Source organism: Nipponia nippon, unplaced genomic scaffold (genome assembly GCF_047370975.1).
Source record: "Nipponia nippon isolate SJK-2023a ecotype South Korea unplaced genomic scaffold, ASM4737097v1 scaffold_6, whole genome shotgun sequence".
Lineage (NCBI taxonomy): Eukaryota > Metazoa > Chordata > Aves > Pelecaniformes > Threskiornithidae > Nipponia > Nipponia nippon.
The window spans coordinates 30,682,118-30,706,468 of NW_028262380.1; the positions used below are offsets into that span (position 1 = coordinate 30,682,118).

The 24,351-nt window shown below is 41.7% G+C and overlaps 1 protein-coding gene across 2 annotated transcripts in view; it reads left to right on the forward strand.

Moving 5' to 3' along the window:
* PDGFRA (platelet derived growth factor receptor alpha) overlaps positions 1-23,280 on the forward strand; it is a 36,500-nt gene extending 13,220 nt beyond the window's left edge. For both annotated transcript variants that reach the window (XM_087737457.1, XM_087737456.1), the window contains 20 exons: positions 171-434; positions 1,170-1,300; positions 2,662-2,833; positions 2,937-3,126; positions 3,647-3,762; positions 4,242-4,368; positions 5,361-5,554; positions 6,015-6,109; positions 6,220-6,352; positions 10,504-10,608; positions 11,308-11,418; positions 11,692-11,845; positions 12,969-13,135; positions 14,248-14,363; positions 14,938-15,060; positions 15,674-15,785; positions 17,571-17,670; positions 17,792-17,897; positions 18,609-18,844; positions 19,895-23,280. In XM_087737457.1, coding sequence (XP_087593583.1) covers positions 171-434; positions 1,170-1,300; positions 2,662-2,833; positions 2,937-3,126; positions 3,647-3,762; positions 4,242-4,368; positions 5,361-5,554; positions 6,015-6,109; positions 6,220-6,352; positions 10,504-10,608; positions 11,308-11,418; positions 11,692-11,845; positions 12,969-13,135; positions 14,248-14,363; positions 14,938-15,060; positions 15,674-15,785; positions 17,571-17,670; positions 17,792-17,897; positions 18,609-18,844; positions 19,895-20,042 — 2,900 coding nt within the window. In that variant the 3' untranslated portion in view covers positions 20,043-23,280. The remainder of the gene's footprint in view (positions 1-170; positions 435-1,169; positions 1,301-2,661; positions 2,834-2,936; positions 3,127-3,646; positions 3,763-4,241; positions 4,369-5,360; positions 5,555-6,014; positions 6,110-6,219; positions 6,353-10,503; positions 10,609-11,307; positions 11,419-11,691; positions 11,846-12,968; positions 13,136-14,247; positions 14,364-14,937; positions 15,061-15,673; positions 15,786-17,570; positions 17,671-17,791; positions 17,898-18,608; positions 18,845-19,894) is intronic.
* The last annotated feature ends 1,071 nt before the right edge of the window (positions 23,281-24,351 follow it).

Genomic DNA, 24,351 nt, shown 5'->3' on the forward strand with positions numbered 1-24,351 from the left:
ACAGCAAAAACAAGATACTGCATGCAATCACCATGCTCTGTCTCTGAAAAAGTGGAGTAATGAACTGTACTAGTTTCAGTTACAATCTATAAGCGGTCATTGATATCCACTTCTTGTATGTGGACTTACTACAAACAAGATAGTCTTTGATTACCTCTTGTTTTTTACAGACCCAGACATGCCTTTTGTTCCTTCTATACCAGAAGACCAGTTCATCCTAGTAGAAGAAGGTGATCCCACCGTTATCCCTTGTCGGACAAGTGACCCAAGTGCTCAAGTGACTTTAATTAACAGTTTAGACAAGGCTGTTTATGCTTTCTATGACAGCAAACAAGGCTTCATAGGGAATTTCCCTGCGGGCTCATATACATGCAAAACAATGGTTAAAGGCGTGGAGTTCAAGTCTGATGAGTTTCTCATCTATATTTTAAGAGGTATTTATTTTTGTTCATTTAAAAAAAAAAAAGAAGTAATAGTGTTCAGCCCGGTTCTTTCTTCACAGTGTAAGAGCCATATTAGCATCAGCATCACAGGGTTATATCAGACACTTTCCTGATGATAAGCTCTTTGCTTTTGTGACAGTATTGCTAGTTATTTAGTTGCTAGTTTACTTAGCCGTTATGTACAATTTTGATGAGAATAAAGTGGCCTGAACTTTATCTCCTCTCCCAAATGGTTGCAAGAAAAGTCTTCTGTAATCCATGTCTTTTCATCCTGTTTGCTGAAACGTAACTTAAAAGACTGGTGTTTCCCAGTGGCTTCAAATCATAGGACCTCAGTTAGTCTGAAAAACAGCATGATTCAAATATTTTGAAAACAAGGCTTTTATTGGCCAGCAATGGATTCTCAAAGACGGTCACTGATTAGCAAAATGGGAGGCTGCTTTTATACTGAGTGCCTTTTCACAGGGGCGTTTGAGATAGGAACTTCTTATTGACATCTTAAGCATAGATCATTCTGTGTGGGATTGAACGCAATGCCTGTACACTTCATGCTTTAAATACACAAAGTTTATATCAGTATAAATCAGTAGTACTTTCACTAAATTTTCCAGGTAATTCCTCAGTAGAGGAAGTGAAATGGAAATCTCCCCCTGAAATCACACCATGTGAAAACTGCACACTGTTTTAAACTAAATGTGCTCTCTCTCGCTCTCTCTTTTCTCTTAGCTACTTCACAGCTGCCAGTTGAAATTGAAGCTCTTAAAACGGTCTACAAAACAGGCGAGACCATCGTAGTAACTTGTGTGGTCTTTGATAATGAAGTGGTTAATTTACAGTGGAATTATCCTGGGAAAGTGGTAAATATCTCTTTTTGTTTGTTTGTTTGTTTGTTTGTTTGAACGTTTGTAGCTACTTATTGGGGAAGAAGGCGGGGTTGTAAAATAGACTTCTCTGAGTGAGGACAGCTGAGGAGAGAAAACAAAGTAATTTCTTTTACTTTTAGGTTACCGCAAAAGAAAGTCAGTCCCAAAAGTTAGAGTTTGCTGGTAGTAAGCATGCAAAGCATGAGAGGAAGGTGAGGTGTGACTAGGAGTCCATCCTCTGAGGGAGGAATGCTGTCTCTCAGGTCTTGTGCTGGTTCAAAAAAAGAAATGTTGTAGAAATAGAAAGCTCTAGGAATGTGTGGGACATCTGCATAGAGTTCTGCTGCTGGAGGTCTGAACCTTTAAAATGGCTCTCTTAAACCCTGGATTCTTGAGTATAATAGAGGACAATGAAGAATCAAGTTCATAGACTTAATTGTTTCTCATTATGCAAGTGCTAATTAAAATTACTCTCACAGTCAATGTAATTACTCACTAATGAGAACCTCCTAGTAAGAAAATCTTAAAACTTTTGGAGAACCTAGGAAATTTTCAAACTGACTTAACATCCTTCTGCAGTGGAAATTTTTATTCAGTGAAACTTGGTTAGAGCCAGTCCCGGTCAATGGAGAATTTCAGAGTATCCCATGTAAAAAGTCTGGTCACTGAAGGGATGGAGTCGTTGAAGTGACTATCTAATTGTGACCCCAAATCCCACCTTTTATTTAAGTAAGTTAAGAGCTCAAGAGGAAAAATTATTTTAGAAGGTTTTGTTCTATTTTCCAAGTTACACATTATAATGTTTGCTATATGCCACCTTTCAAAACTATCCCTAGCATATTTTTTGTTCTATCCTCTCATGATAACACGGTCTGCCATTCTCACCATCCTTTTACTAGCAACAGTCTTCTTGTTGCCAATAAATTATTCTTGTTTTGAGAGCACCAGAACATAGTATCTAGCAACTGGTTACTTTTTGTCTGATGGAGGGGATAAAGACTCACCTTATTTCATGGGAACTGAACAAATAAAATTTAAAAGAAAACCCCACAATAAGCAGTAAAACACTCTTTCGGGCTGCTCACCCAAATTTTGAATGGTATTTTGTTTCAAGTGAACAGAATATGAGTTCTCAACCTCCTCACCCTTCTGTGCCTGCCCCCAAAGGGGTGTATTTTTGTAGACACACCTTTTGTGCCTGTGGCTGAAAAATACATTCCTGCCTGAGTAAACAAGTCTTCTGCCATACAGGGTTTAGACGATTGCTCTCACTCCAGTGGCATCATAGATCCTCAACGGTGTGCTTTCAGCTCAGTTACTTAAGTAAGGTTTTTTTTTCCTTCTCCAAACTACAGAAAGAAAAAGGTCTGATAAAACTTGATGATATCAAAGTCCCATCGCAGAAGCTGGTTTACACCTTGACCATTCCTGAGGCATCAGTGAAAGACACAGGGGATTATGAATGTACTGCTCGGCATGCAACCAAGGAGGTTAAGGAAAATAAGAAAGTAGTCATTACAGTTCATGGTATAGTCTGATTTTAGTGTCCAAAAATTATTAATGTGTTGGAAAACACCATTCTTGAAAAATGCTGCACAGCGTTGTTTACACAAGGCTTTTTCATTTACAGACAAAGGGTTTGTTCACCTGGAGCCTCAGTTTAGCCCTCTGGAAGCTGTCAATCTACATGAAGTCAAAAATTTTGTTGTTGATGTGCAGGCATACCCAGCTCCAAAAATGTACTGGTTGAAGGATAACGTGACTCTGATTGAAAATCTTACTGAGATTGTTACTAGTTCAAACAGAGTCCAGGAAACAAGGTAAAAATATTCTTCTGACCCTTACTTTGCCATGTTGACTTGAGTTTCTTTCCCAGAAACCTGGGCATTGCTCCTGCTCTCTCTTTCCACCACAGTTTGTTGCTTCTTCCTCACTGGCATTTGAAAATATTTTCTTTGTTTTCTACTCTGAAGGGCAATGCCTAATCTGCCTCTTCTTATTACCTTCATAACATCAACCCCTCCAAACCACAGAAATCTTGGTTTCTGAGTGCTAAGCCTCTTCAGTTCCTCCAATATGTCTCCACGCCAATGATTTCTAGCTATTTCCAATAATATCAGGGGATTTGTCAGATTCCTGCAAAATATAACTATGCCCACTTGTTTCTCAGTTGTATTTTGGTAGTTATTTACCATTTGAGTAATGATTTTAGTGTAAAGGCATGTTAGAAATGCCAAATGTCACTACGTTGTAATCTCCACATACCCAGATTACATGTTGCACCAAAGTGAATTTTTTTGCCTGCCCTAAAAATACAAGCAAAAACTCTCATTTCTATAGGTTTCAGAGCATATTAAAATTGATCCGGGCCAAGGAAGAAGACAGTGGGTACTATACTTTGGTTGCTGAAAATGAAGATGAGATTAAAAGATACACCTTCTCCTTGCTAATACAAGGTAAGGAGCCCCAAAGCCTTGCCCAGCAGAACTAAGGGCACATAGCAAAGACTTGATCCACTTACACATCAGATTCCCTGGAGTACTGAGATAAGAAAGATGTGAACTGGGGTGTCTGGAGGAGTGTGTGCGTGCTGAGTCCTTGGAGCTCTCATACCCTGATCTTGGCTTTCACTTTGACTCTGGCCTTGAGCCAAAAAGAAACTTTATCCTCCCGCCTAAGTTATTCCAGCTGACAGCGGGGACGATAGCTCCTTTAGTACGACATGAGGACGTGGCATAACCACAGCACTTCCTTTTTGTGGCTCTAACCTAGGATCTGCTCTGTCCTATAGGAGTTAAGGACCTCCTGGATGAGTCCAGGTCTCTAGCTGTCGCTAAGCTGTCAGCCAAACAATACCTGTCCTGGTTTTTTTGAAATTTCAGGCTGCATTTGTAGACTTGATGAGTATTTTAACAAAATCCTGTCTCCTTCCCAGTTCCAGCCCTAATCTTAGACCTTGTGGACGACCACCATGGCTCTGCAGGGGGGCAGACGGTGAGGTGCTTGGCGGAGGGGACCCCGCTTCCTGATGTGGAATGGCTGGTTTGCAAGGACATTAAAAAGTAAGAAAAGCGTGTGCTTTGTTATCTAAAATATGACTTGTTGCGTCCTTGATTAGCTTAACATTATTAGTTACTGTACCACATTTTCCTCATCAAGGGTCAGTAAGCTATAGATCATTTTTTTCTTTATAGAGGCATGTTGCTTATATTTCAAGAGAGGTGGTCAGTGCCCTTCCTATTGCATCCTGTAGGAGAAGACACAACGCATCGATTCAGGAGGTTTCTCTCATAAAAGCTTTGTGTTCGATAAGTGAACTCAGCAGATTTCACAGTCCCAGTTTGAGTAAGGATCTCAAGGAGCAGCTGCCCCTCCAACCAGGGAGTTCTTATCATTTCACAGATAGTTCCATTTGCCTCATTAACACTCCTGCATGCTTCTAAATTTTCACTTGCAATTATTTCCCTCCCAATTACAATTTTCACTTTCAAAGTATTTTAGACACGTGGAGCAATTACTCCCATTTTTGCTAGTTCTAGACTGGATCCTTCTGTGGCTGCTGGGAGGCAGGGTTTTCCCTGGGAGGTTATCCACCAGGGAGAGGGACACCATGCATGGAAGAAGGCTGGGAGCCCTGGGCACCTCCCAGGTGTGTTCTGCTCTCATTGTGCTAAAATCTCTTGCTGCCTGGTGGGACCATTGTCCTCCTAGCCCTGTCCCAGGAAGCCTTGTACAGCATTAAGGATTCAGGGAGAAACAGAGACCTGATTTCCTACTATATGTCTACGGGATACACAGTGACACCAAGGTCTGTCTATACCAGACCTGCTGGGCTGCATTGTCAGGCCCTCAAAGTGGCAGCAGTAATGAAGATCATAAGGCAAATTATTCTGAGGGAAGAAAGATACAGGCTTTTCAGAGAGGTGGTCTTAAGCATTTCTGGTCTTTAAAATGATCATTGTTAGAAGAAATAGGGAAAGATGACTGCTGTTCTGTTCACTCTTCTTTATCCATAGCTATGGCCAATTCCTGTTTCCCCTGTTACTCTCTGCAGGTGCAGCAATGACACCTCATGGACTCTTTTGACTAACAATATCTCTGATATACACATGGAAGCCCACCTGGATGAGAAAAACATGGTAGAAAGCCAGGTGACCTTCCAGAAGGTAGAGGAAACCCTGGCTGTGCGATGTGTGGCAAGGAATGACCTTGGTGCTGTTACTCGGGAACTGAAGCTTGTGGCTCCCAGTGAGTTTGCTTTGTCTTTCTGTGAAATTACAGCAGCCAGTTTGACCCCTCTCTAACACTCCCCAGTTCAGTCTTAATAGGTAAAAATATGAATTGTTGCCAATAAAAATAAATGAAAATGGATTATTTTCCACCCTGGGATATCTGAGGATGAAGCATTCTACAGGTCTTTATGGTGCATCTGTTTTTCACTTATTATGTGGTTCCATGATTCATTTTCTCATTTTATGGCCACTGGCTACGGGATGTTCTTCTAGACAATCTCTGCATTTGGTTTTGAAACAGGAAGGCAGAGCAGCTCTGGGCTTGGAAAGACTTTACAGTCACCAGCCCCAGGAACTACTCCTGCCACATCTGCAGGACATGGGAACTGTGATGGCAGGGGAGGTGGGTGTCTTATGCGTGTGTCATGTTGCTGGTGGCTCAGGAGGAAAATATGGTCTGTCTTTTTACTCCACAGCCTTGCGATCAGAACTAACGGTGGCTGCTGCAGTCTTAGTGCTGTTAGTGATTGTGATAATTTCACTGATTGTGCTGGTCATCATATGGAAACAGGTAATGTAGAAAAGTATTTCAGTTTGGATGCTGAGCCCTGCTGGATTTTGATCTGCTCTGAAGTCAGGCACAGGACTAATGGTTGGTTTTGCATTCAATGTGCTTTGCAGAAGCCGAGGTATGAGATAAGATGGAGAGTCATTGAGTCTATCAGCCCTGATGGCCACGAATATATTTATGTGGACCCAATGCAACTGCCTTATGACTCCAGATGGGAGTTTCCTCGAGACGGGTTAGTGCTTGGTAAGTTTCCTCTAAAGGACTAATCCCATCCTTCTCTGGGGAGAAGGATGATTCAGACCAACTCTGAGGTCTCTGCTACCGGGATTTGTGATGTAACTCACGGCCATGAAGTCCAGAGCTTCTCTGAACCTGTCTGTTCTCCTCAGTTCTCCTGTCACATCCTCTTCTTCCCCTACAGTGGTGTCAGCCTTGAGCTCCTTGTGTTAGTGCCTCCCGCGCCTCCGTTCCAGCTCTGCTCCGCGTGCCCTGCGTGCAGTGCCCACCTCCACATGGCTTAGGCAGCCTCTCCCAGTGTTAAATTTCCTCTTCAACACTCACTTCTGCTAAGGCACCCACATGAAGCGCATTAGCATTTTTTACTTGCAAGACATTTATACGCTTATGTGTAGAGGCCAAGGGAAATCTGCGAGTAGTTATGTAGTTTTATTATTTTTTAAAGTATAAATCCATGATGTGCATATATCAGTGCTGAGTAACTGCATAACTTATTTTTGTCGCTACTGTCCTTCTTCCTTCCCCTTCTGCTGTCGTGCTTTGTTATCCCTGCATTGGAGTTCATATGAATCTCCGTTAGTAATTACTTCTTCAGGGGTGGCCCAACGTGTCATTTATATCAACTGAAAGTGTAATAATTATAGACAATTTCAATGTTCTATCCAGATAGTGCTTTAAATCCACAAGACATCCCTCTCTTGGAGGTATCTGTGCACCAAGTTGTCTACACAAAATACAGGAGAATGAAACTAAAGATGTTTTTGTTTGATATATTTTAACACACCCCTTAGTGTAGTTCTCCTTCCCCCATCACAGAGAAAGAATTGACGTTAATTCTTGAGAGAACCAGCACAAAAATTTCTGGTTCAGGAACGATGTCCTTTAATTAAATTCATGTTGCTAATTGAAAACTAGAGAAGGGTGGATATTTAATGGAACTATTTTATTACAACCCAGACTTTAATTATATGCCTAAGTAGGATTTGTCAGATCTGAGTTGTTAACAGACCACCACCGTGACTTTGTCTCCCTCTGACTCATGAGCACCAGCCTACTTCAATGCCTTCCTGTTTACAAGTACATTCAGGATAGTCAGTGCTTTAAAAACTAATGCTATATGTCCTTTTAGTGATCTGGATTGCACAAGCATTCTTCCTGACATGGTTAACATCTACCCGCTGGGAGTTTTGCCACATGAAATGCTTGCTGGTGGGGACCTCTTTTGTTTCTGGGGCTGATAAAATTCTTGTTAGTGTGGGTTTTCTCTTATCGAAGTGGGAGATGGCAGCAAAGCAATTACACCTTTAGCTCAGGGAGGCTCTGAAGCAGAATACAAAATGATTTTGGCTCAGTCAGATGGGCATTTCCCATCCTAGCTGTGTAAGCCAGCTGGCATTTATTTGTTTTTCTAGCTAGTAGTGCCTGGAGTGTAGTGCTGCGTTAAATGCCAACTCTGAACATTGGCTGGCTGGAGCTTCAATTGATAAATTTGGGTTACACTGCAAATTTCCCTTTGCTATCACCACTCCACAATGTATGTGGTACACTGCTGTTTAAAGGGCGCAGCAGCCAGCACAAGCCTAGGAGATGTGTAACAGAATGAGAAATGCGATCTTGCAGTGAGCTGTTTAAATGTCACTGCCTTCTCCGGGCTCTGCTGAGAAATGATGAGGTCCCAGCAGGACCTGGGCCTCTTCCTTCGGCTGAGATGGCCGAGGGCAGGGCCTTTTGAGGAGCAGGGTCCGAGTGCTGCTGTTTCTCAGGATCTTGGGGTGGCTGTAGAGAGGTGGAAGAATTGCTCCCATCGCTTCCCAGCAAGCCACCCATTTGTCCTGATGACCTTAATAAAATGAAATGCTGGTCTGACACAGAATCAGACCCATCCCCATTTGCAATAGGCAAGTTAAGATTCAAGTTAAACAGCATTTAGGGATGTGGTACCTAATGTCTAGAAACTGGATGTACATTATAAAGCTTGTCACTTGCTCGGCTTTTGATATAGATCAAGAGAGTTATGGTTTAATTTGGGGTGGGTTGATGATCCCAGTTCAAGTTTAGCCAAAACATCATCCAGTTGAGAAGATTGAGTCTGGAACAAATTCACAGACTTCACCTTTGTCCCCCCCGAGGAGAAAAACAGCACCTCTCCAACAGGCTCAGCAGATAAGCTCTGTGGATGGGTAACAGAGGCTGAAATAGCTCTCACCCCCAGGTGCTGTTCCTCCGCTAGTTTGAGGAGCCTTGAGCTGCTGCTGTGTCTGCACAGTCCCTCTCTGGTGGAGGAGTGCTGCTCCGCTGCTGGGCAGATCACAGCGGTGCCTTTATACTAGGAAAAGTTATCACACACTATAATTTTGGGCTCCACTGCAGGCCTCAACATCAAGAATGTGATGGCCTTACAGATGCCTCCAGCTCTTAAGCAGTCAGCTCCCACCTGGCTCCCGATTTCAAGTGTAAAACACAAGGGGCTTGGGCTATGTCTGTGGAGAGAGGTGAAAAGGGGAAACAGCAGCGCTCGCTCCCCGCCACTCCGGAAGCGCTCTCACCGTCTCCACATGCACCCCGGCTCAGCAGAGGTGATGGAGCGGGAGATGTGCGCCTTGTGCTCAGCCAACAATATGGTTCGGGGAGGAATTAGCTTGTGAAGACAAGAAGATCAAGGAGCATCAGCAAATGCCATCACATTCTGAAGGGCTGCATCCTGCCATGTGGCTCCCAGACCTTTGGTCTGAAAAGTTTCAGGGGCCAAATTTCAGACTCAGGTTGTTTGAATTAGTCCAAAATTTAGTGGGAAGCTTTCTCACATCCTGACTGGGAAGAATAACCTTTGGAGCACAAGAATCTTGAAAATAAATTCCATAGTTTGTGTGTGCATGACAAACTACGCTGTCATAGTCTTGGAGAGGTTCTCAGTAGTAACTCAGCTAAGCATACTTTAACTGTTGCTTGTTCTTGTTAATGACGCAGATAGCATTTGGCTGGAAATTTTCTATTAAAAGCATGTATACAATTAAAGTGGGGGCTGTAGCTAGAGGATAACAGAAACATATGGCATTGCATGCCAGATAACACCTTCAGAAGCATAAAAGGTGGGAAGTTCAAACTGCAAATGAATGTCTAAGACAAAATGCCGTATATCTCCATAGTAAAAGTCACTGCTTATTCCTCCTGTGCTGGAAGTTAAAAAGTAACATAAAATAAAATACAGAGCTTGTCAGGAATATGAATATATCCTGGCATCTGGAGCTCATATACGGGTTTGCTCACTGAATAAGTGTTGCCTTAATGAACTAGCTTTTCAATATGTAACCTATGAAATATAGTGTTTTGGAGTATGTTTGTGCGGTTCATATTTCTCTAAAATCTCACTCAATCTGTACACAGTTCTTCTGCACACTGTATCCATATCAGGATACAGGATATGATAATCCAAAATTTTTGTCTAAATTGATTTGTGGGAAGAGTAAAGTGTGTATAAACGTTAGCCATTTCATTACAGCGCTTGGAAATTTGCAATAAAATTTATTCAAGCATATGAAACACACTTGTACATTAAACTTCAGAGAACCTTGCCCTCATATGTGATCAACATGTATCTCAGCTTCTTGCAGATCACTGATGGTCCTGCCTGTCTATTTCTAAATGTGCTGCTGATGTGTTTCAGTCTATCTGACTGCTACATGTATCCAGCATTGATATAACAGCCCGAAACTACAGCTAAGGAGTTCAATTCAAATTTTTAAGTAAAGGGCACAAGTGTGCTGTAGTCAGGTGCTGACTGAGGCAGAGAAGTCAACTTAATCATGGGAGAATCAGTGTTTAGAAAGGATAAAGTGAGGGTGGCAGGGCAGAGTGGGAGACGAATTCGAACGAGTTGAGCTGCTCCTCAGAGTCCCTTTCCTACAAGCTCCCATGTGCAGATGTGCTCCTGGTGTTTGCTTGCTTGTTTTTATTTAAGAATTTTACTTAATGACAACATTTCTTTAAAATATATTTGCCTTTTCTCCTTAACAACATCAGTAATAATAATACCAATGGTCTGGCTAAGTAGTGTGCTCTTTCTACACAAGAATCACAACCCAGAGAGGAATGGCAGTGGGAAACAAGGCAAATTGCTGTTACTTTCTGAAGTAAATAATGCTCTCCCTTGTGTTCAGGTCGAATCCTTGGTTCTGGTGCATTTGGAAAAGTAGTTGAAGGGACTGCATATGGATTGAGTCGCTCTCAACCAGTGATGAAAGTAGCTGTGAAAATGCTGAAACGTAAGTTGTTGCGGTTCCGTTTCCCAAGCTAGGTAGGGCATGTTCCCACAGGGTTATTTAAGCATTGCTTGTGTATAAATAGATTCTCCATATCTGAAGTTGAAAATGAACTGTGGAATAACTGAAATTTAGAATTATACTTTAGATTGCTTCATGGTGTTTCAAGACTGGAAGTATCCAGTCTTCTGAAAACATCCAAAATTTGGTTTTAGCTGTATGGACCGTCGCAGCCACAATAACTCAGAAAAGATAAAATAACCATGAATGTTTGTGAACAAATGAAAGCAATATGACACAGGAGAAACAGGCAGGTGTCATGTGAGAATCTTAAGTTCACTGAAGATTTCCTGGTTCACGAGAGTTGAGAATCTGATGCAGTAATTCTGCAGGAACCATGAGGAACCTTCTTGTGTTGAAACTAGCAGCTTGTAAAGTGCCTCTGTGCCACCTGGGCAATCCACTGTACCTCTGGAGAGGGACAAACAGACTGGGTCAGCTATTGAGCTGCACCAAGTGAATCCTTCATTGGTGATTTGTCACTCCTCTCCAAGTCTTAGGAAAGCCCCTTGTCAAGTAAAGGACACAGCCTTCTTCAAGAAACCGTGGTAGCAATGCTCTAATGAGGCAAGCAAGAAATCGGTTGTTATTGTGAAAAAGGCAATTGCTTTCACTGAGTGGCTGGTGTGTTTTTTTCAACAGCTACAGCTAGATCCAGTGAAAAACAGGCGCTCATGTCTGAACTGAAGATAATGACACATCTTGGCCCCCACCTGAATATTGTGAATCTGCTTGGAGCTTGTACAAAATCAGGTGGGTTTGGCTGACAAAATGGAGGTTTGCTGTGGAGCCATCATTCACTGCTTAACCAGCACACAAATTTCAAGTAAAGGATTTGACAATAAATATAAAAAAATAAAAGGTTTCACAAACCTACTTGATATTTGGTAGTAGTTGCAGTCATAACTTAGTAAATAAAAATGTATTAACCCACAATACTTTTTATGTTTTATATTCTATTTTCTATTATTTTTGGAGTATATTTTTTTGTTAGATTCCACTCATCATTTTGCTTTGTTTCACCAGGTCCTATTTACATCATCACTGAATACTGCTTTTACGGTGATTTGGTGAACTATCTGCATAAGAACAGGGACAATTTCCTGAGCCGACATCCAGAGAAACCCAAGAAAGATTTGGATATCTTTGGGATGAACCCAGCCGATGAAAGCACAAGAAGGTGGGAAAAAAAAGGAAAAAAAATATATGACCTGCAACTTAAGGAAATGGGAAATGTCATTACTAACCCTTACTCCATTCCTCTCATTCATTGGTTTAGAGCCCTCCCTAATTCTTCTCATTAGACTTTTATTTATCATGTTTCATAGATCTTGGAAGGTTTCAGCACTTTTTGTTCAGTCTCCCTGACATGTGTCCTAGATCCATGTTTCCCCTGTGTAGAGATGCCTGCAGTCTTGGGACCACTGTGGGCTCTCCATAGACATCCTGAGGTCCCAAAGAACATTTCTATTAATAAAGCAAGGCCCAGTGTTCCCCTTTTCTGTAAAAACATTGTTTTGCCTCTACCCACCCAAGTTTTAGAAGTAAAGCTCAACTACCTGGTTTCCTTGTTTCCCTGCTTGGGGAATTTTTACTGTCTAAAACTCCTTCCCTTCAAACAACCTGTCAGAGTTTGTTCTCTAAGCTCAAGTACTCTCCTTTATCTACCAATGGCTTAGCCAGTCTCAATAGTTTCCTTATGGTTAATGTTCACCCCATAGCTTTTTCCAGATGATGGTGGAGGAAGCTTGTCATCATATATTCAGCAATAAAGCAATGTCATGAAATTAGCTAGGATTTAGAAGGTGAACAGAGATTCCTTCAAAAAATCACTCAGGTAGATAGATCAACTGTCTTGGTAGCTGAGTATAGCCAGGGCTACTCATCTGAGCATGGGTTTGCTCAGCAGGACTGGATTTGTTGCAGACTCTCTGGGTGAATAAATGACATCTATCATTTGGAATGCCTTGAACTAAAAGCCCTAGGTAGTAATACTTGAATTCAGTGGGATTTTGGGAAGTTAGACAATATACGTTTACATACCTGACTACTGACAAAAGGATAAGTTTGAAGCACTTGTGTTTGACTACAGTGATACATGGTAACATGTACTAATATGTGACAATACACGGTTATGTTGTCATACATGACTTTTATGTATTCCCTATCAAGAAAACAGCTCTTACATTTCACAGCAATACAATTGTACGCCATAAGAGAACTGTTAGATCTACTGGATGCTGTGGCAGGGAAGTCACCTGGGCAATACTAGCTGATACACCTGTATTTTTTTCCAATTTCAGTTATGTGATATTATCATTTGAAAACACTGGAGAATACATGGACATGAAACAAGCTGATACAACTCAGTATGTGCCAATGCTGGAAAGGAAGGAGGGATCTAAATACTCTGATATTCAGAGATCTGTATACGATCGGCCTGCTTCATATAAGAAGAAATCTATGTCAGGTAATGTAGAATTGCCCCTTCTGCATACATCATTAATACAAATAATTCTTGCATAAATGCATATCTTATTTTTGCCCTCTATATGGACACAAACTACTCAGCTGAGTTCTCCAAGTGTGTGAGTATAAGCTGTAAGGTAAAAGCTTATGCTTGTGTTCTTCGTTATGCTCTGGGAATAGGAGAAGGAGGCTGGTTGTGTATTTGCTTCCACGCTGAAGTGCTGAGCGGCTGTGCTCTGCAATGGGGCTGTAGGCACTCTTTGGAGGTAGCAATTTTATCAGTCTTGTAGTTTGCAAGATTTTGAGCAATAGCAATGAACAATAATAATAGTAAATTTACATTTCACATTAACTGACACTTACCAAATGCAGAACACCTCCAAATACTTTCCTGGATTATGTAATGAAGATAATGAATGCATCCCATTCCTCAGCTCCGTTCTCAGAAACCAGATACGCTTTGCTTTAAAAATAGGCACCGCCACTTCTGCCTGTAGGCCTCAGAAGCTGAACCATATCCAGTCCCAGATTTACATGGCAAACTACTGTGCTCATATTGTGCTCTAGGACAGTCGGGGTAAATGAATCACTGAATTTTGACTGTTTTTTTTGCTGACATCTTTAATAAAAAAATAAGGACTGTTGCCATAGAATTCCTGACCCTTTTTGCTGGTATTGGATTAGTCCCAGTGAATACTTGCTGGGAAACATAACTGTTCAACAAAAGTAAACGGATAAGAATGTACATGCATGCACAAAAACCTAATGAAGGCACCACCTCTAAATAAACGTTTTTGTACTGCACACTGAGTGTTGTAAACAACCTGTGAAAGACTTCAGTGGGCCTTTTTAACTTCACCCTTTCCTGCAGTTCTCTGGGGAAAAAAGCATAGACAGGAGAAAAAAACTATATTTAATACTGGATGTTTTTAAAGAACGCAGTATGTGTCAGTGACTGATGCAGACCTTAAAAGTGGTTAGTTATTATGAGAAGACTGGTTTGGTCATGGTACTCTGTTAAAGTCATCAGCTCAGTATCATGATAGGTAGGGGAAAATGGATGTTGCTTTCACATGCTACAGCACAAATAAATTTTTCTCTCTTTTTCAATAGAATCAGAAGTCAAAAACCTTCTTTCAGATGACAGTTCGGAGGGCCTCAGCCTACTGGATTTGCTGAGCTTCACCTACCAGGTTGCACGGGGAATGGAATTTTTGGCTTCTAAAAATGTAAGTAAATAAAAAAGTAAGTAAAATATAAGAAAGTGTAGAACCGTCTTCATCTCCAATTATGGGTTTCAGTTTAGATTCTGAAAACAGGACACTACATAATATTCTTTTTGGGCTTGTAGACAGCTTTCTCACTTACCTGGCAACTGAGATCACCATGGTTGGAAAAATCAAAGCAGCGGTCCTTTTCTCCCGTTGCAGCCTGTGACATTCATGGAGGCACTGTGCCAGAGACGGTGGTGGATCTAGGCAGGGTCCAGGTGGAGGGTCCATACAGCCACAGGCCAGCATGGTCAGAAGCATAGACACATCATTAGTACATGATGGGTAGAAGCGGAAAGGGTGACATCACTTTTATCTTCCCACTGCAGTACATCTGCATGAGGCCTCGCTGTTTCTGAGGACTGATGCCTCCCTGCCCCTGCTAGTGGGGCAATACACGTGCTTGTTCAGTAGAAGGTCTTGTTAAGACTGTGCCCAGAAAGTCAACAGATCTTTTTCAGGGATCTTTGCAAGGGAAATGGCCCTTGTGGAATTAGCATGTCCTTGAACAACTTGATTTCTCTCCATACAGTGTGTGCACCGTGACTTGGCAGCTCGTAATGTCCTCCTGGCTCAAGGAAAAATAGTGAAGATCTGTGACTTTGGGCTGGCTAGAGACATCATGCATGATTCCAACTATGTCTCCAAGGGCAGCGTACGTACTTCTTGATCTCCTGAGCTCTGCTTTAACTGAAATGAGAAGTGTCAGTTTTAAAGGCTGTTTAACGTTCTTGCCATTCAGTGTTGGCTACGCTAATTGACCATTGGGATGAACGCTCCTGAGAACAATTTTTCTTCAGTTCATTAATTCCTGTAGCTTTCCTAATTTTGCTTTAAAGCTGAAGAGTACTTGGCCACACTTAGTACTTCACAGGCTTACATGTTAAGTGGCAAGTTTTGTGACTGGATAAATCATTAAGGAACTGTCACTGTGATATGTAGAGTAGTGATACATCAGTCAATGATGTATCAGACCTAGATCAGCAGTGCCAGCTTTTGTATCGTACCTTCAATCAGCCTGGTCATTTGCCAGTAATAAAATGAATACAGTTACGGCTTAATTAGTTTTTGTGGGGAGCAAATAGTAGCATTCCTTATAATCCTAGTACCTCTGTATTATATGGAATTAAAAATAAACACTAGCCAGATTAACACAACTTTTCTTGTTAGAGAGAAGTTAATCCTGGTTATCAAACAAGAGTCATAATGGGAAGTGTTTCTTTAATGACTAATCTGTGCGGTTTGGGGTTTCTTTCTTTTTGCTACAGACTTTCCTCCCAGTAAAATGGATGGCACCTGAAAGCATTTTTGACAATCTGTACACAACATTAAGTGATGTCTGGTCTTATGGCATTCTGCTGTGGGAAATATTTTCTCTTGGTATGTACTGTGAACACTTTCTTATGTGTAGTGATTAAGCTTTTTCAGTTCAAGCTGTTCTACACAAAGTATTTCAAATTCTACAGTAAAAATATATGTGTGAAATCAACTGTTACTTATTCTTCTATATGGGGTTTTGGATCCCAATGTTAGGTGTGAAGTAAAATGTCCATACTCTCCCAAAATTCTCCTCAGATTTTTTTTTCCAAGCTACTTTTTTTTTGCTAGAAAACTGAAAGCACTGAGTGAAAAGCTTTTGGAAAAGCTTTTGTGGAAAAGTATTGCTGTGCCAGCCCAGGATGGATTTTCTGGCTACTATGAGAAGGAACATGCTTCCCTCTTGCAACGGGGTGCCTGGGGCTGCAGCCCAGCCCAGTGGCTGGTTTGAAACATTCTCTTCGTATACGTTTCAAAAGATCCCGTCTTAGTCCCATTACAGAAAGAAAACAAATGTCAATCTTCTGGGACGCTGATTTCTCCTTTCCAGGTCAGCACTCTTCACACAGTTGGTTTATGGCAGTGTAAAGTGGTTATGACAACTTATAGCATTTACAGACAATATACTGTTCCCAGCTGGGAACAGCCTGGCTCGTTCCTCAGCCTGATTAATTAGCTTCCCAGGCAGGTGGCTGGCCTGCTTCAGTAAACGTGCATTGCCCAGATTTACTCTGAGCAGAATTAATCATGCCTTTATAGTATCTACTACTGCCCCATGGCAACCCAAAGCCTAATGTTATTTTCTAGAATAAGTTGTCATGTAGCTACTTCTCAGAAAACCGCAGTTGTGCCACTATTTACGGTATTGATTACTGTAATCTCTGGGCATCATAGGATCCTGTAAATATCCATTCACCAGCATCCCTGGGAGGCATGGGAATGCTGTTGGATAGCTCAGGAGTTAAGGCACAGCTAAGCCTGTGCTTCACTGCCCTACCTGTAAGGAAGGTTCTGAAGCCCAGTTTTAGGTGAAAATCCTGCTTTTGAAAGGGCTGAGGTTTCTGGTGTAAATATTACAGTATGCCTCCTCCACCTGAGAAAGATGATGTTTCTCAGAAAGCAAAACATATCCTCAGCAGCATTTATTAAGAAAGTCAACTTTGACATCTTGCTGCAACACTGACTTCAGCTTGAATGGTCCTTTAACACGTCAGCAATGTCTCTATGCTGAGGCCCCAAATGATTGCTTAACTGTGCCAACTCAGGGTCTGAGTCCAAACTTTTCGACAACCCGTGCACCTGCCATGTTAGCTGTTATCTAAACCTGGCTGCCCAGGTGGGAAGACTTGGGTATGGAGGGGACTGGCTCACACTAAGGCTTTGCCCTTACAGCCAGGATGAGGCGAGTAACTCGGGCCATGTCACTCTCAGCTGTCATGCAGGTGCCAAAGGCAATAAAACCAGACAGAGCAAGTGACTTGCCTAAGGTCACACAGAAAGCCAGTGGCAGAGCAGAGCCATGACCTCAGATCTGCCAAATGCAGGCTGATGACCTGATCCAGATATCATCCAGCCTCTGTCCCCAGTTGATACATTCTATAAATACTGTAAAGGGATTTTTTTTCTAAGCAGTACCTGCTTCAATCTTTCCTAGCCAACGTTTCACATCAGAGCTTAATGTGGTCAAGGCAATAGCTCTGGTGAAACATTGGCTACGAAAGATTAATTGTGATGGCATGTCAAATTATAGCTTTAACACTTTTTGACATGAACAGCAAGACAGTATTTGGGAACTCTGCATGGATAGTCAAGTATAGAGTAGCATTTTTTCTTCTCTTTTCTCTGCAGGTGGCACACCATACCCTGGCATGATGGTTGATTCTACTTTCTACAATAAGATCAAGAGTGGATACCGAATGGCCAAACCCGATCATGCTACCAACGAAGTGTATGTGTGCATTTGGCTTTTCCACACCTGGCCAGTTTCCAGACAATTTTGGCTTTAGTTTCTGTTTGGTTACTCATTTTCCTTTACCAGTTGGTTAAATTTATTTCCATCTTATCTGCAGGTATGAGATCATGGTGAAGTGCTGGAACAGTGAACCAGAGAAAAGACCTTCTTTTTACCATTTGAGTGAAATTGTGGAGAGCTTGTTGCCTGGAGAGTACAAAAAGGTTTGCTTTTTGGAATTTTCTCTGTGTTTTCTACATACTGTTTTAGAGGGAATTATGAGTGTTGTTCCAGCCATCAGACCCACAAGCACTGAACTGGCATATCCTAACCTGTGTGAATGATGTGATTTGGACAGGGACATTGCATGTTCGGTTTCTGCATGCAAGCTTACTGAGAGAAGCAGTTCTGCAGTATTAGCTGGGAAGCAGAACTCTCCGTTTCTAATGAAATCCTACCAAATCAATTTTTCTGCTGGAGAATGGCTTTTATATATTTTCACGGGATTTTCTAGGCAGTGAAAGAATTCTAGAAAAGGGACTACTTGGCCCATCTATATAATCTCCCTATCTCCCTCTTTGGACCCTGACACCAGCAAGTTTTCCTCTCATCCTTCTGATACCTCTGGACAAGCTCTGCCTGCCCCATCATTCAGTGTTTCATTTTCCCACCTACCTTCATTCCCTTCCCCCTCTCCCTACCGCTCTTTCACATGTATTTGTCTGCGCTGTGCTGCCACACTCACTCCTGCATCATCTAAAACTTACATGTCAGTTCTCCCTTCAAATCGTTTGAAGATGCTGGGCTTCTCTATCCAGTGTTGCTGGCTCATAGGGAAGAATATTTGCTGGGTTAGTGAATCACAGCTACCCACGTGAAGAAAGGCAGCCTTAGTAAATAGCATCTAACGAGGCATTTGAAATGAACATTTTCAGAGCTATGAGAAGATTCACCTGGACTTCCTGAAAAGCGATCACCCAGCTGTCACACGCATGAGAGGGGACTGTGACAATGCTTACATTGGTGTCACCTACAAGAATGAAGACAAGTTAAAGGACAGGGAGAGCGGATTTGATGAGCAGAGACTGAGTGCTGACAGCGGGTACATCATCCCCCTGCCTGACATCGACCCTGTTTCTGAAGATGAGCTTGGCAAAAGGAACAGGCACAGGTAGGTGCTGTTTACAGACCATGTAGCCCATAGTCAGCGTTCGGGGTCATGTTTGGCAATGTGCATTAACACTTTTTAGCATCCTACTCCACAAATGCTTTCTTTAGCTCTGTTGAAACTCCTTATTAGGAAGGTCCCATGTAAATATGGTAGTATGATTGGCCGCAGTGTTTTCAGAGGGAAAAACCTAATTTTGGCTCTTTTGTGACTGCCAGGGGAAAGGGACTGCTGGTAGGGTGCTCCTGGGTGTCACTGGGACTCCCTTGTTATCTTGGACAAGTCCAAGCGGCTGTCTGGTGGCTCTGTGGGCACATTTGGCAACACATCTTGCCCCTACAGCTCAATGCCTTGGAGCTACATATGAGATCTCAAGGGATTGATTTGTTCTGTGTGAGACCAGCTCCAAAATTTGGGAGTTGTTTTTAATATCTTCCATAGTATTCTTTTCATTTACAGCAGGGTATCCAGGGCTTTTTACTGCTCCCTTGTCAGTTTGCATGACTGATTCCACTACAGCACAACAGTATAACCCTTACTGTGAATGGCGGGGGTTTAATTCAGCACTTAATTCGTAGTATATAGAATTAGCAACCTAGAAACTTCTTTTTTTTTCATATTTTTGCACTATTTTCAAGAGGGAGATGAATTAAGTCTCTAAGAAGTACTATCCAGATTAAGATTTTTTTACCTCTCTCTCTTATTATCATATTGTCTGTTATTGTTATTTTATTTTCACCTGACCTCCCTAGATTTACCTAAATGACCTATTGTCACAGCAGTGTCATACAGCTATTTCTCTAATGAGTCTCTGGGAGAAAGTGCTTGGAGGAACATATGAACAACCCACTCCTTTGAATTCTAAGGTGGTTCATTACTCTTGACATACAAGATGAGTCATGTCCTAAGAAATGGGGGGGTCAGAGTCACCTAAGATTGCGCTGTGGGTCAGAAAGCATGTGTGGAGGTGGTGTTCAGTTCTGCTAGAGACTCGAGGACTTACCCAGCCACATTCGCTGTGTATTTTATCTCTGAGATGTTTGTCTCTTCCAGTTCCCAGACATCTGAAGAAAGTGCCATTGAAACTGGTTCCAGTAGCTCTACTTTTATCAAGAGAGAGGACGAGACCATTGAGGACATTGACATGATGGATGACATTGGGATCGACTCCTCAGACCTAGTGGAGGACAGCTTCCTGTAACCCCATGGACACCTTCAAGCTCTGCACACGGGGAAGCTTGCCATGTCGTCTACAGACTTCTGCTCCACAGAGAAAACCACTTTATTGCAATGTCAAGGATGTGAAGAGGAGGTGGATTTGTACAGAGAAATTCCTAGCGATGGGCAGAGGAATCAGCCTGAGTATGAATGAAAGAGATATGTCGAAGACGGATTTTTTTTTAGTGTTGCTTCTTGCAGTACTTCAGTAGCATCTCAGCGTTGTTTGCCATTTGAACTTGTAGGAGGACAAAGGAAAAGGCCACAAACAGACCAGTTTTGTGTTTCAAGGGCATTCATGTGACTTTGATGGATCAAATTTCCACTGCAGCAATACTTCATCATTGTAATTATGTAAATAACTATCTACTCAAGGATCTTTTGAGGTGCACATTGAACACATGCCATGGATTTTAGAAGAGATTGTTCATGAATTTTGTGTACTTCCTTCCTCAATCTCAATGTCAGCTGCTGTTGAACTATCATGTGAATTGAAGAACATGCAAAAACCACTTTTGGACCAAAAAGGTCTAAAACTGCAAGGGACTGACCGGTACTACAAAACATGTTACTTTTTACCATTAATGCAAGTAAAGGGGAATAATAATAATAATAATTAAAAACCAGTCTATAATAGGTGTTAGAAACCTAGTAAGTCTTTATTAACTATAGAAGATAGCTGTTTTCAAAATAATACTACTACTGTTTTCAGTAACACTAAATGTATATTTTATAATTCATTGTCCTTCAGTAAAAGCACAATCTCAAAAAACTTCTTTAAGTACAAGGAAAAAACTTATGACCGGAAAATTTTTATGAAACAGTTCTTTTATTTGGCTGTACACAGTATGGTAACTGCTCTGGTTAGCTAAAACTACTTTAACATGGAGAAAAATTTAAGATTTGGTTTTCTATCATGAGCTGAGTAGTTTTTCTAATCAGATATACTAGAAGCAATTATTGTCCTCTGATTAAGTGAGGTTCTAAAAATTTAATTAAAAAAAAATAATACCAGATTTCCAAGATGCTCAAGAATAGAAGATTATGATAAACTACCAGCAACATCCCATTATTAGCGTTTCATGGTTACTCAAAAGAAATCTTATCCTGGGGTTAGCTGTGAAGAATCAATTTGGTATTTGAACTGCTCAAGGAACAAAGACATCTCTCCCAGCCTGGAACTCCAGATTAAATAAGCAGAAATAATTCTGCAGCAAATATTCTTGTCTTAGTTTTCAGGTTTAAACAGGAACAGAAAGCTCTGACTATTATCTTTGCAGACTGTAATGACAAATGGTAATTGCTTCCAAGAGTGTTTTTCAGAAGAAGGTGCATGAAAATGAACATACTCTCAGCCTGCAATAGTTGTTTCTTGACACCACTTATATGAACAAAGTATTATGATTACTGCTATCACTGTACAATGTGTTATTGAGATATGATGCTTTGGAAGACTTACATGTGAAAAAAGGTACATCACTGCAAAGGGCCCCATCCTTTCTGGTGCTCAACTTTCAAACTTAACCTTAATTCAGTGCGATGAGCACCTTGCAGGACGTGCTCAGCCTCTGGCACAACACAACCAATGCAAACGCGGTGCAAACTCATCCCTGTGTTGCAGTATTTTTCCTAGGAAGTGTGAAAGATGGACCAGCAGTGACTGACAGAACATGGTGCCATGTTAAACTACAGTTTAACTTGAAATGGCCCTAAGAAAAGCTATACAAGTCCCCTTGACTTTACTTGTTGTGGACAGTTGTGGATCAAATGAAAGCAAATGTAATATTGTCAGTGTTACAGGCAAATAATTCTGGGTCTGGATTTCAAAATGTCACCTGGCTGAGGCCACGTACAAGCATACTGCAGATGTGAAAACAGGACCTGAAGCAAGGCATCCACATTTTCAACTCTGATGGAGGCTGACAATCAGAAGGAACCGTGAGTGATGATGTGTCCTCCATTTCTTGCAGTCAACAGATCAAGGCCAAGTGTCTTCCTGGGAGCCATGCTTTAGCCAAACACATGTCAATGAGCTCTGTACGGGGACAACTGTGAAACACAAAGACTCTTGATATAGCCAGGACAGATGAGACAATGTAAAGTCTCCCTCCAGCTATGAACTATGAATTGAGGAAACACAAATTGTCTATTGGATATCCCAGATATCTGAATGGCCGCTTGAGACCACACATGCCTTAATTTGCATGTGTAGTCATTACAACTACACATTCAAATCAGGCAAGCAATTTCACCTGCATTTTTGCACATGGCCTAGTGTTCTTCAGGGTTTGAAAATCAGCCCCAGCACATTTATTATACCAGCTACTGGAATCTGAGGACATTTTCACACGGTCTTCCCTACCCCTCACTGGTTTCATTCTGTATCTTGCAGCGCATCTCGGGGCTAGACCCAAATGGTGGATGTGAACCAGAGCTGGCTCACTCTCCGATGCATGGTAATGTTGATTCCCCATCCTGTCATAAGTATCATGTAGATGAACTTCATCTGTGGGAGGGGTCTAGCCAAACCCAGCTCACTACAGGCTTCGAATCAGATAAGCTGGCCTGGAAACTGGAATGAGAAGCAGAGGAAGAGAGGGGATTTACTAGAGAGGGAGAAGTGTGAGAGGATGATTCGTTTAGTTTTACAATATTATCAGTATTACAGACTTTTTCTTTTATGGCTTAATTTTTTAGAAGCCACTGGAAGAGATACTCCCAAACTTTTCGCTACAGTAATTATATAACGACAATCAGTGTTAGCCTATGAAACACGGCTTTTGATTTGGAATGGCCAACCAATTCCTTACAGCGTGATCTGCAACTTGTACAAAATGGTCCTATTACATGATGAAGGACGTGAGATATGGTGATGTTATACATCAATATGTATATAAGTATTTTTATATAGACTTCTAGAATACTGCCAAAACATTTATGACAGCTATATCACTGCCTTTGTTTATATTTTTTTTACTGTGATATATTCCACAGGCACGTTAACTGTTGCACTTTGAATGTCCAAAAGTTATATTTTAGAATAATAAAAAAGGAAGTGTTTCCAAAATGGTGGCTGTTGTGAAATGTTTGAAGAAGGGCAAACTGGCCTGAGTGATGGTAGGCACAAAATGTATTTCAAAAATGCCCCTGTTGATATTTTGTCTTTTAAAAAATCCTGTAAATTAAGATCTCTATATTTCAATAAATGATATATAATTTAAGGATATGTGAGGGGTCTATATTCACTTATTGAAAGATGGTTACAAAGAATCAGTCTTGCTTGGGTTTTTTTTCCTCCAAGAGGTTTTTGGTTAATTGAGTGCTCTGCAAAGCCATCGGGCAGCAGTGACAAGCAGGTCTCTGAGCCCTTCCAGTGGGCATAGTGGGGAAGTGCCTGTGGCAAATGACTTGGATAGCAAGTGACATCTGCAGGGACCCATGTTGTCCCCCAAAGCATGGCAGGTGTGGTGCTCCAGCGACTGCTGTCCGGAGCAGGGCATGTGCCCCAAGGTGGGCACTGGGCTTCCCGCACAAGACGAAACCTTTCTTGACCTTGGCACCATGTGTGCTGGGGGGGGGGTTTGATGCCTGCTGGTCTGCACACACTGAGGAAAGGGGGGGGCATGGGATGCAAATGGACATGCTGCACCATGTGTTTGCGATATATGCTCTCTGCCACTTCTAGCACTGGTGTATAATAAAAGGTTTTATGAAAAGGTTCCTTTTAACAGGGAACTAAAAGTGACTTGTGTCAGTCTTTAGCCTAAAGCTCTTGATGGTTACAGAGGATTAGATGGCCTCACCTTGAAATGGCCATGGTTTCTCTGCCTCTGGCTGAGCTCACCTTCTTTATCAATCAAACCAGATTTTGTCCCATGGTTCCATGCTCCTGCAGTAATTAATTTTACACAGTGGATGTAACTGAATGCGAATTTGAGAAGAATTGCAAGATTTCAACCTGAAAACAGAGTTAAACTTCTCAGCTGCATTTCCTGCACTGGAGCCTGTCCTGGTTTGCCAGTGGGAGCCAGGCAAGGCTGGCTGTGGGAAAGCCCTGTGAACAGGCAGGTTAGCAACCTCCTGTCCATGGAGCAGTCACTGTTGTTAAAACATGCTTGGAGATGAATTCTCTGTCTAACATCTCCCTCTCGTTCACCACTTCCTTGCAAAGCAAAACCCCTCCTTGCTTCAAACAGGGTGCAGCAGCCTTGCCTTACATCAGAGTTAGAGCAGGTTCCCTCTCCTTTTCCACCTTGCCCAAGAGGAGTCTTCATCGTACAACAGTGTTCGGT